At 40.6% G+C, this 12,614-nt stretch overlaps 1 protein-coding gene across 1 annotated transcript in view; it reads left to right on the forward strand.

Moving 5' to 3' along the window:
* The window catches only part of calb2a (calbindin 2a), a 28,940-nt gene extending 19,616 nt beyond the window's left edge, over positions 1 to 9,324 (forward strand). The window contains exons 7-11 of the mRNA XM_039809554.1: positions 3,847 to 3,902; positions 4,009 to 4,048; positions 4,207 to 4,260; positions 7,667 to 7,738; positions 9,069 to 9,324. Of these exons, the coding sequence (XP_039665488.1) occupies positions 3,847 to 3,902; positions 4,009 to 4,048; positions 4,207 to 4,260; positions 7,667 to 7,738; positions 9,069 to 9,185 (339 nt within the window). The 3' untranslated portion in view covers positions 9,186 to 9,324. The remainder of the gene's footprint in view (positions 1 to 3,846; positions 3,903 to 4,008; positions 4,049 to 4,206; positions 4,261 to 7,666; positions 7,739 to 9,068) is intronic.
* The last annotated feature ends 3,290 nt before the right edge of the window (positions 9,325 to 12,614 follow it).

The raw sequence follows: 12,614 nt of genomic DNA on the forward strand, positions 1-12,614 counted from the left end.
AAAAATATGTATTAATTTAATGATTAAATAAGGTAATGTCTCCAAACTTACCTCAATTATTACTTGTCTCCTGCTAGTTATATTACAGCACTTACTTTTAAAAAATAAGTCAAATAAAAAATATTTTTGTTGCATCTCTTTCGGTGTTGTAATTTGTAGACGTCCCTAAGCTACTTTCGTCTTACAGCAGCAACAACAACAGCAGAGAGCAGAAGCCAGCAGGGCGCAAGTGTTATTTACATAAACTTCTGGTGTACTTACAAACTTTCCAATCCATCGTTTTATGAGTGCATAACCTATATATACTAGTTTAGACCTTTGGTATCATTTCGGCACTATTAGTGGGGTCATTTAAGAGATAAAAATGTGGGTCCATTAGCCCCGCGCTAAGTTATTCAGCGGCTAACGCTACTTTACGCTAACTCGTCCAATGTTAGACCCAGGGTGAAAAAGCTTCTGGGGGTGTTTGGCGCCGGAGGTCATGGTGCAAAGGACCCTAGGGTAAAAAATCCGAACCATCACTTTATCTGCTTTGAGGTGTCCATTGTCAGGTATTAATGGACGACGGGGACGGCGGGAACCGTGGAGTTTGCGCCGGATGGTTCACGCCTCGCCGTGTCCATTAATACCTGACAATGGACACCTCAAAGGGCATTAACTCTTACTTGTTTCTTCATGCCTTTATTACACATTAGAGCCACAGATGGTAAACGCTATCATTGAGGGAATGCACCAACTTGATAACGATTTGCTAAATAATAACAAATAATCATGAATACATAGGCACCAATATCATTCAGGTCCAGCAGTGAAACCATGCTAGTACTTACACTATGCTAGGAATATCCTATGCTAATAGGGATCCTTTTTAAATTACAACCTGCAGCAAAGGTAAAATGATGAGTCATTTTATTTGGCATGCGGCTAAGACAGGCATTTTTGTGTAGGAGATGTGGCAGTTAAAATGTAAAACATTCATAACAAATGTTTTCACTAAATCTGCACCTCAGTCTATTTCTGTTGGATATTGTGAGTAGCATATTGCTCAACACATCTGCAAATAACAAGAAGGAAGAAGGAGTCTTTCCGGGATATGTTATCCCAGAGGACTCCGGAGGCAGTTGCAGGGTACCGAAGGGCCCGAAGGGCTGCAGCCTCTGCCGCGAAAGAGGCAAAGCAGCGGGTGTGGGAGAAGTTCGGAGAAGACATGTTGAAGGACTTTTGGTCGGCACCAAGGCGCTTCTGGAAAACTGTTCGCCACAGGAGGGGTAAGTCGGGAACCATCCAAGCTGTATACAGTAAGGATGGGACTCTGTTGACCTCAACTGAGGAGGTAATAGGGCGGTGGAAGGAGCACTTTGAGGAACTCCTAAATCCAACTAATATACCCTCTATGGTAGAGGCAGAGCTGGACGATGATGGGGTATTGTCATCGATTTACCTGGTGGAGGTCACTGAGGTAGTGAAACAAATCCACAGTGGCAAAGGGGATTGATGAGATCTGTCCAGAAATGCTGAAAGCTCTGGGTGTGGAAGAGCTTTCTTGGATGACACGCCTCTTCAACATTGCGTGGAAGTCTGGGACAGTGCCAAAGGAGCGGCAGACCGGGGTGGTGGTTCCCCTGTTCAAAAAGGGGGACCAGAGGGTGTGTGCCAATTACAGGGGTATCACACTTCTCAGCCTCCCTGGTAAAGTCTACTCCAAGGTGCTGGAAAGGAGGGTTTGGCCGATAGTCGAACCTCGGGTTGAAGGGGAACAATGCGGATTCCGTCCTGGTCGTGGAACAACGGACCAGCTCTTCACTCTTGCAAGGATCCTGGAGGAAGCCTGGGAGTATGCCCATCCAGTCTACATGTGTTTTGTGAATCTGGAGAAGGCGTCCCCCGGGAGATACTGTGAGACGTGCTGCGGGAGTATGGGGTGAGGGGGTCCCTTCTCAGGGCCATCCAATCTCTGTATGACCACTGCGTCCGGGTTCTTGGCAGTAAGTCAGACTCATTTCAGGTGAGGATTGGCCTCCGCCAGGGCTGCGCTTTGCCACCATCCTGTTTGTAATATTTATGGACAGGACATCGAGGTGTAGTCGGGGTGGGGAGGAGTTGCAGTTCGGTGGGCTGGGGATCTCATCGCTGCTCTTTGCAGATGATGTAGTCCTGATGGCATCATCGGCTTGTGACCTTCAGCACTCGCTGGATCGGTTCACAGCCGAGTGTGAAGCGGATGGAATGAAGATCAGCACCTCTAAATCGGAGGCCATGGTTCTCAGCAGGAAACCGATGGAGTGCTTACTCCAGGTAGGGAATGAGTCCTTACCCCAAGTGAAGGAGTTCAAATACCTTGGGTTCTTGTTTGCGAGTGAGGGGGCAATGGAGCAGGAGATTGGTCAGCGAATCGGCGCATCTGTTTATCGCACCGTTGTAACGAAAAGAGAGCTGAGCGAGAAGGCAAAGTTCTCGATCTACCGGTCAGTTTTCGTTCCTACCCTCACCTATGGTCATGAAGGCTGGGTCATGACCGAAAAAACAAGATCCAGGGTACACGCTGGGTGAGAAGGGTACATAGGGTGAGAAGCTCAGTCATCCGTGAGGAGCTTGGAGTAGAGCCGCTGCTCCTTTGCGTCGAAAGGAGCCAGTTGAGGTGGTTCGGGCATTTGGTAAGGATGCCCCCTGGGCGCCTCCCTAGGGAGGTTTTCCAGGCATGTCCAGCTGGGAGGAAGCCTTGGGAAAGACCCAGGACTAGGTGGAGGGATTATATATCCAACCTGGCCTGGGAAAGCCTCGAGATCCCCCAGTCAGAGCTGGTTAATGTGGCTCGGGAAAGGGAACTTTGGGGTCCCCTGCTAGAGCTCTTTTTTTCTAAAAATTCAGATTTTATACTCAGAACTCAAATAACATTTTTCACGTGGCCCTAATCCTCTTCTGTATAACCCTAACAAAGTATTTTTGTTACTTAAACTTAACTAGTTCCTTTTCAAAACGCTAACTACGTCTCGCACAGTCACGTGTTACAGTCACGGGTTACGTTACGGTCACGTGTTATGGTCATGTGTTATGGTCATGTGTTATGGTCATGTGTTTAAAACAGCCACCGTGCGGCCATTTCACGACGTTAAATAGAACGGCCATACAGTATGTTTTTTTGGAAGTCATTGGCAATCAACCTAGTGTGTCGTTTAGGTATGAGGACGTGTTGAGGAAAATTTAGAATATATAATGGGGAGTCCACCTGTGTCCGAAATGACTTATCTCATTATGACTTGAAACGTTTCATGTTATAAGAATATAAGTTATCACGTTATAACGTAAAACGTTTTATGTAATAACAAAGGTTATCACGTTTTAACATGAAACATTTCATATTGTACAATAACCCTTTCTTGTTTTAGTTTGTATGCCGTAATAACTTGAAAATATCTTGTTATAACATGAAAAACATAACCCATAACAATAACAATAAACTTTTCACATTATACCGTGGTAGTGATCAGATTCTCTTTTTCTGGTGTGGCAGTAATATGCTGCTATACTTTTCCCCTAACTCCCTTTCTAAAAAAGAGCACTCTTAGGTTATTATTCTGTAAAATTCACCATCAACTGCACTGGCTGAAATGGTTGAAGCATTTTTCATGGATAGACCCTTTAATGGTCTTCTATTAAACGTCTAGAAATATGAAGAAGGAAAAAAAGATGTCTAACAAAGACTGAAACTCCATTCTATTTCTCAGTCAATAGAATTCATGGGACCATATTTGCCTTCACCTTGACAGCATATACATATAAAAAAACCTTTCCTTTCGGTCTCTCTCCTCTGTCTCTTCCTATCTCTGTTCTGCTTCCACTTTGTAGCTCAGGATGTTTGATCTGAATGGAGATGGGAAGTTGGGCCTGTCAGAGATGGCAAGGTAATGTGCAATTTTACTTTCCTCTGTTCACTATATAAATGCTGAAACACATTGCCTGTTGATGTTCATTCACCATCTAACTATTGTGTCTGCCAATCTCCCACAGGCTTCTCCCTGTTCAGGAGAATTTCTTACTCAAATTCCAGGTAAAAATAAATGGCTACATTAATATACACAATTAATGTCACTGAACTACTTAACGTGATGTAGCCACTATGTTTGAATATTTATAAAAGACTTTTGTCTTACTGTGACTTCTGAAATTTGTAGTCTGATAAGTCAAAGTTAAACCTTGTTTTTACAGGGTGTCAAGTTGACCACTGAGCAGTTCAATGCCATTTTTGCATTCTATGACAAGGTAGGTGACATTTTATTCAAGGTGGCAATAAATATAATTGTTGTCTGCTTTCCACACACTCTCAAACAAACAGCTGAAGTCTGGCCCCACTTTTGGGTTAAGTTCTCTTCCACTAGCATTTTGGCACAGACGGTTTTATTCATCTGCCATACTGAAAACTGGGGTGCTCCTGGGAAATCAATCAATTCAATCAATTTTATTTATTTATAGTATCAAATCATAACATAGGTTATCTCGAGACACTTTACAGATAGAGTAGGTCTAGACCACACTCTATAATTTACAAAGCCCCAACAATTACCATAAGTCCCTCAAGAGCAAGCAGTGCGACAGTGGCGAGGAAAAACTCCCTCTAAATCCTGTCTATATACAGTATTCTCAGCTAAATTTGTATTTACCACAATGCTCGACGGTTACATTTGAATTCTTCATCATTGATAATCAATCAGAAACCATTAACAAATGTTATTTACTACATCCCCCATGTCTTATTCATGGGGGAACTATTAAAAGATCATGGGAGCTAGTGTTCAATGTTTTACCTTTTATTCAAATAATAAGTTATGTTAGTGGATATAAAGTTAATTGAGCTGAGGCTAGTGGAATAGATGCTATCTTAAAAAAGGGGTGGGACCTATGGGTGGGACAGGTAGGTCTGTGTCTGTAGACTGTACTGTAAAAGTTAATATGCTACATGGTGAGAGAACTTGAGGAATGTATATTTATACTGTAAAAGAAGAACAAATTGCTACACCCCTAGAAAAAATACTCTAGACTTGAGTCAAGTTGTCTGGATGACTCAGCACTATTTGTTTTGGAGTTTCCCTTTAAAAACATAAATGTAAATTCCTTGTTTTGTGTCGAGGGCACTCCCTAACTACCTAGGGAAATGCAAACGGAAATGAGTTAGGCTTGGCACACCAATACCTTTGTAAACAGCTCAGGGTTGTTGAGCTGTGGTTCAGTTAATGGCCACATTTTCCACATTAGTAGTGGATTGGTGGGGAGAGACTATAGAGTGAGAGTTGCACATCTGTTAAATAATTTTTCTTGTTCATGATATCTTATGAGTTTTTGTCAGCCTGAGGGGCCAGCTATACTGTAATCTAGGTAGCTATGAGGCTGACTCAATCTTAGAGGAAATAAACAACTCAATTTGATGTGGCATAGCACCAGTGCTCCAGTTAGCTCTGTTGTTAGCTCAGTTCTTATGTGCTAAATGCTTCTGTATAGTGCTGTTGTTAGTTAGTGATATACAACATTTTAATTGAAATTTTAAAATAAATCTACTCTCTAATACTGTTTTTGTACCAGTGATGTAGCCACTACATGACACATTTGCTGTCTTAAACAGTAATTATGTGTGGCAAATATGCATAATACAACCATCTTTTGAGAATGTAGCGTGTTCACAGTACCAAGTTGACTAAAGTCCAGGATGGATACTACAATTGCTTGATTTTTGAGTGAAAAAACATACATCATCTGTATTTGTAAAGTTTCTATTTGTTCAAAATTATACCTTGCATTTAGCACTGTCAACATTATTACTGAATTATTGAATATTGTAGAATATTTGCTATTAAATTGGGACACAACGTCAGTCTTTAGACCGTTGGAAGGAGGCGATTTGGAGTGTCCAGTGGTAGGGGAGAGGTTTGTTTTTGGTATGTGAATAGAGACAGGTGGTTTGAATTAAATATCTTTTAGAGGAGAGAAATAACTAATTAAATCTTAATAATAAGGAGAAGAATTTTAATAATTGACACTTGAATATTCTGTTTTTGATAACAATTGATAATTTGATAACAATAAAATAATCTGACACTATAGTTCCATGGCTACACAACCTATACAAAACATCACTGGCACAAGGACCACATTTTACTACACTGTACTTTTATCTGCCAAAGAAGGCCATGTTATATGGTTGAAAGCTCCAGACAAATTTCAATAAGTTCATATTCTAGAACTTTTAGTACAACTAGTATCCAAGGTCAATAATGAGCCTTTAAGCTCTGTATTTCTTGCCACTGTGTAGGCCTTAGTTAACAGGGCAGGCCTTCATAGCAGTGGCTGGGTAGTTGCTTGCATGTTCATGTCTCAGGGTTGGACTAAAGACAAGCACTCGCTCCAGCTCACTTGCAGAGGACAGGGTTGAATGTTCAATTATAGATGAGCCACTGTGGTCCATTCATGTAGACCAGTGTTTCTCAAATGGGGGTCCGGATTCTAAACATTTGAAGTAACATTTAAGTGTGTTTCAGTTACAAGCTTGTTAAGTAAATCAGACACTAATTGTGCAGAGCTGTAATTTAGCTCTTTATATAGCCTTTTTTTCTACCAAAAATGCTTTGCACTCGTCAGGGGGTACTTGGCTAAAAAATATTTCAAAGGTGGGTACATTATTGAACCACTGATTTAGACTATCTCTGCGAATGGAGCACTACCATTATGGGTGTAATTAGTTTCATAATTTTGTTATGAGCTCAGCCCCTGCAGCTGAAACACAGTCAGCTGCTGTCACTTGTGCTGAGTGATCGTAAGAAGGGCAGAGTGTGGCCGGTCAGCTGAACGTGAACATGGCTCATAGGGCCACAGTCCCAAACTGTGCGAGGTCTTGAACATATCTGACACGCAAGATGGCACGCAACTTAGACAGACCAGTTGATACCTGATGTTGCTCTGCCTTCCCATAACGCTGAAGAGCGCGGGACTTTCATCCTTAAAGTGAAAATAAAATAGAATTACACTTTATTCCCAAGATCTGGGAAACTTCAGTCTAGCTTTGTAGATATCAAAGAGCAGCTCCCAAAGTAAAAAATAAGATTGGCAAGCCACCGAGCTCTGAAGTCATCTTGAGACCGAGCCTAGATGAACAGAACATGGTTTTGTTCCACTTGCCAAGGGAACATTTCCAACAATTTGGATTTATTTTTTGGCCCCAAACTCTAAACACTACTGTGAGACATAACTAATTAATTAGCAAAGTGGCTCCATATTGACTCTACAGCTAACCCCCTTTACATAGTTGTGAATGGGAAGTCTTTTTTTAAATCATCATTCATTAATGGCCATTTGGCTGGTGCATTTATGATGGTTGCCATAAAATATTGAATGACGTTGAGCAGCATAGCAGGGCTCAAAAATCTAAAGGCTCAGAATCTAAATATAGCTGGTGCACACTGTATAGGAAGGAATGCAGGAATCTTTGATGAAAACTAGGAAAACCATGTGCAGCTACATAATGTTGAGCTGTAGTTTAAATCGCTGCACTTTAATTATGTTTTGAAGTCTGCTCGCTGTCTACAGACCAGTCCAATGATCCTGTCCTCAAGACCATTCCTTTCTGAATGTTTAGAGATGAAAATAAAATTTGTGGTGGGTTTCTGTCAACTTCTTTCAGGATGGGAATGGCTACATTGATGAGCAGGAGTTGGATGCCCTGCTACGAGACCTTTACCAGACAAACAAGAAGGTGAGATGGGGGCTTTGGTGAAGGTTCACAGGCATTTTGTATGCAAGTACATTCTGTGGCCCTGTGGCATACTGTAAACATGATGCACTTTTGTGAGCTTAGACCTGGCTTGTGACTTTTTGCACTGATACAATTTCTCTCTGATCATTTTTGCTCCTCTCAGTTGTTCACACACTGAGCATTCTGTTTAATATTTCCGTGTTTCAGAACAGAAACAAACAAAACAGAAATACACAACAATGACAGAATCCAAAAATCAAGTCACGTAATATCTTCGCATCGCTTCAAGTTAGCCTCGTTCTGTGTTGTTAGCATGGTAACTAACACAGGCTTTCCAAAGAGGGCTTCAGTGCAATTGTAGCACAATAAATTCCACTTGTTTTTATTGAGGTCCTTAACAAATACTAAATTTATAATAATATAAAAAACATTATTAATATTAGAAAAATACATAGAAATGTAAGAATTAAATAACATTTTAATTATATTTTTCTATTTATAATACTGTACTATGTGCTCTACACTTCATTACAATAACAATGCTGCTTATTTAATATATCTTATACAGTACATCTATAAGGATCATTGCCTTCTTTTGTCTACCTCTCAGTCCCTCCAGAAAAACACGATTATGCGATCGCATAATTCAATGCATAATCAGCCAAAGTCCACATATTTATGCATTTTTTCAAATACGCCGCACTTTCGCCGCATAAATTGCCAATTTCCGCGCAAAATATGCGGGGCTTGCATGATTTCATAATGCCCGCATTTTCGTTGCAAAAAAAGTAACATATATCGTAGCAGAAAGTTGAAAAATTTTGCGTTTACTTCACACAAGAGCAGCCATTTTCCCCTGTTGCCATGGGAACGTTATGAAGTGACGTAATTACGTGACGTGAACATCATCAAAAAGCAGGGGAATCACTTTTTTTTCTTTTTCATCAAACCGCAGTTTTTGCAAGTTCCCGCAATTTCATCGCATAAAATTGCATAAATATCCCACATATTCCATTGCATTTTTTAAGAAAACGTGCCGCATAATCATGGATTTTTGCCCGCAACAATCACAAAAAAACTCCGTCTGAAATCATGCACTCATTTTCAAAAGTTTCAAAAATCACTACGAATGTTGTGTGGTAAATATGCCCCCTGTTACCAGTGTAAACTGGTGTTGTTCTGTAACAGAAAGCTTTTATTGACAAATAATCTGATCACCCAGGACAATACTGGTTAATTTTAGCATTAGTATCTTTATCTTGATTACTGTCACTAGTTGGCCCCTTCAGTTTTACTGACTCTATAGCATAACCCCCATTCTGTTGTTCAGGATGTGGACGTGAAGAACCTGACGGGCTACAAGCAGAGCATCATGACCCTGTCTGACGGAGGGAAGCTCTACCGTGGCGAGCTGGAAATTGTCCTCTGCAAGGAGCCAAATGTGTGACTCGTCCTCCTCTCTTGTTGTGTATCCTCATTTTTTCTGCCTGCCCTACCCTGCACTCCTGAGACCACACCCACATCCAGCTGCCTGGCCAAATAGACCAGGTGCATGTGCCAGACACTCCCTACATCATTTCCCCAACCCCCCCAATTCCCCCCCCTTCCTCCCTCAATCCTAACTCTTCTGCCATCTGGCCTCTCAACCCTAACCATGACCTGACTGAAATATCTTCAGTAGCTTCCCACCTTCTCAACTCTGTCCCATGTCCTTTGCCATTTCTGACCTCATAAACGTCCCTGCAATCCATGCTGTGCCTGACTTGCAACTCCTGACCGAAAGCCCAATTTTCCCACAGAAATTCCCTTTTCACCTGTTGATAACCTCCGAACCCTGTCCCCGGCTTCATTGACCTCTCCATTCCTAGCTCTTTCAACTTTGCATTAGATACAATACAGCATATAGTCATATACAGTAAAACTGCAGACAGCTGTTTGAATTGATCTAATTTATAATCTGTGATGGAACTGATATTGATTTTGCTGCCTCCGTTTGTCCTGAAACCCTCTTGTTCCATTGCCATGATATGATTTTCGTTTCCAATGTTTGTTTTTGGCTGAGACTGTCAATTGAAAATATTAATAAAATGTCTTAAGATAAAATCAGTTTTTACATTGTATGAACATGATTCCATTAACTGCCAGTGGCGTCTGTGCCTTGATGGAAAGGATTACCTCCTGGACTTCCTTGTGTCTGACAGTCTGAATATTTAGAGCCATGCAATACTGTGTCATTCTCTCAAAGTTACATTTCCTGATTACTTTCTGTTGTGCTGTCCTTCTGCATACCAACTTGATTATGTTATCAAGGCCTCCTAGCTTTAAACTGTTCCCTCGTCTTTAATACACTAACGAGAGCGTAAAAAGGATTAACGATGGATTTCATCACAACAAGAGAAAGATCTTTACTGTAGAAAAACACAAAAATTGGACTCTAATGTTGATGCTTGTTGTCTGTAGCGAGTAACTTAACACCAGCAACTACAACTTCTAATGCTTTCCCTTGTATTGAATTGTGAATGAATTGCTAAGTGTGCATTGGAATCGAGAAGATGATAGAAGTAATGGCTGTTTCGCTGAAGCGCTGACTCGGACAGCTTTATTTGCAGCATGATGTCTTTCTCCCAGTTGCATAATGAAAATGACGAAACAAGTGAAAAAAACAAGTAGAGTGATATTGCTGAGTCTGCACTACAAGGCATTGCTGCTGTTTTCCCCACCGTGTGAATGAAATGAGGCAGCATAACAAAACACTTCACCCCTCCCTCTGAGTTGCTGAAACAAACCTGAACTGCTGCATTAAGCAAAAGCTGACCTGAAGTTCCAGTTAACATACATTTACATTAAGCTCCTGCCACTCAGTTGGTCTCTGGTAGGTGAATTTAATTAAAGGGCATCAGGCTTAAACGTTCACAAACTTAATTGTTCATAAGATGAAACACTTAAGCTTTAATCAATCAATACATTTTTATTTGTCACATGAAATTAAACAAGGTAAAATTCCAGCGAAATGTAATCCCATAAGCTCCTTTGGCTTGTCCATGATTCATCAAAAAGCAGAATGTAGCCGTCAAATCGACACAGAAAAAGAGTCATCCGGTTGAATGGCACCGGCACTCCAGCCAAGACTCGGCGAAAGGACACCACCGCTCCCGACATCCCACTGGAAACTGACGCCTCATCCAGTTTACCGTCCGACGCCGGCACATTGGCTATCAGGATGCCCAACAGAGAAATGGCAGTCTGTGTTCAGTTCCTCCACGTAGTCGAGATCGTAGCCATAGGTCCACTCTTAGCTGACAGCCATCTTCACCTTTTCCTCTCTGTTTATACTCTAAATAGGCTCAAATATGGAACTTCATTTAATTAACAATTTAAATTGAAATGCAAATTGGTAACATTTTTAAACTTTTGAGACTCATAAATATAAAGTAAATCTAAAAGGGAGGTCTGACATCATCCAAAAAGAAAAACCATGGTGTGTGTCATAAGCTTTAAATATCAATAGTCACATGAATGCAGCAATACAATACAACTACAAAACTTAACTTTAACAATGATCTAAACTGACAACCAAGATAATTTGGCTAAAATTCAATTGGTGCACTGGAAGCCTCCATCTTATGCAGTTGAATCCAGGGGTGGAGGTATTCCCTGCTCTTGAGCTGAGATGTTACTCCTGACATAGTAGGACAGGACATGATATTTCTCGGAAAACCCCTGTAATTGAGTTGACGTGCTTTTAAAGCCATCTGAATAATACAGCAAGCACACAAGCTCCCATCTGAATGTGGAGCTGGTGCAAACCCACATCAATTAATCAGAAGCGTTCAAATCTTTATATGACATGCAGCTGCTTGAGGAAAATGTGCACATCACTGAAATTGCTATAAGAATTTAGGTGATAAGAAGACCTTTGTATTAATATGTAAGTGAGACTGTAACTTGTGCTGAACACAGTGGACACAAGTGACATTTGCAGGAAAATGTAGCACAAACGGAGAAGACAAAAAGTCGGTAAGCTGCCTAAATAAAGTCAACTACGCAGAAACATATCTTTTCTGTCTGCCAACATTAGCCACCTTAAGCTAATCATACAAGCAAGTAAGGCTGCAAGAGCAAAACCCTGAATTGTTGTAATTAAGCAAGGCTATGTTTTACGTTAGTGGCGAATTCTGTACAGCCTAATGGAAAATGTATGCCAAAACATAATGTAACAGCAGTACAAAAGAGTCATAAAGTAACAATGACTAAATTATGGCAGTTACACAGCATCAATCTCATGTTTGCTAACTTAAGCTAACATTAGCTAGCCTACCCTAAGTTATTGGTACTGTAACAGCTATACTCCACTCTAAAAACTTTTGAGTGTATTGAGTTGAGCCAGGGAGCATTTTATTAGTTATGAAAAAGATTTTAATCACAAGAATGAGATTTCTGTCAGAAGTTATTTAGTCTCACTTTAAAGCACAATTAATATGCAATAGATTTAAGAATTGCTGTTTTGAATGCTATTAAAATCCATAGCTATAAGAATTATATCATGCTATTCTTGTGTACTATACAGTGCCTGTTCAAAATGTGCCTGTTTGGAACGATTACTTGGCCTGTGGTATTGCTGCTTGAAGCTATCTCCAGAACCATTGTACCCAAAATTACTTACAGAAGGACCCCAAAGCACTTAGCAACCACACTGTAGTCTACTACTGACTTAATGTGTACTCCTACTTTAGAGAAAAACATTGTACTACCCCATTTACCTGACAGACATGGCAGATTCAGAATTTACTCACAAAATATCAAAATTAAAATGTGGAGTAATCACAGACTTTTGCCTTATGGACTGATGGCGGGCGCCACCACTCAGCAAATATCT

Source organism: Perca fluviatilis, chromosome 8 (assembly GCF_010015445.1).
Source record: "Perca fluviatilis chromosome 8, GENO_Pfluv_1.0, whole genome shotgun sequence".
NCBI lineage: Eukaryota > Metazoa > Chordata > Actinopteri > Perciformes > Percidae > Perca > Perca fluviatilis.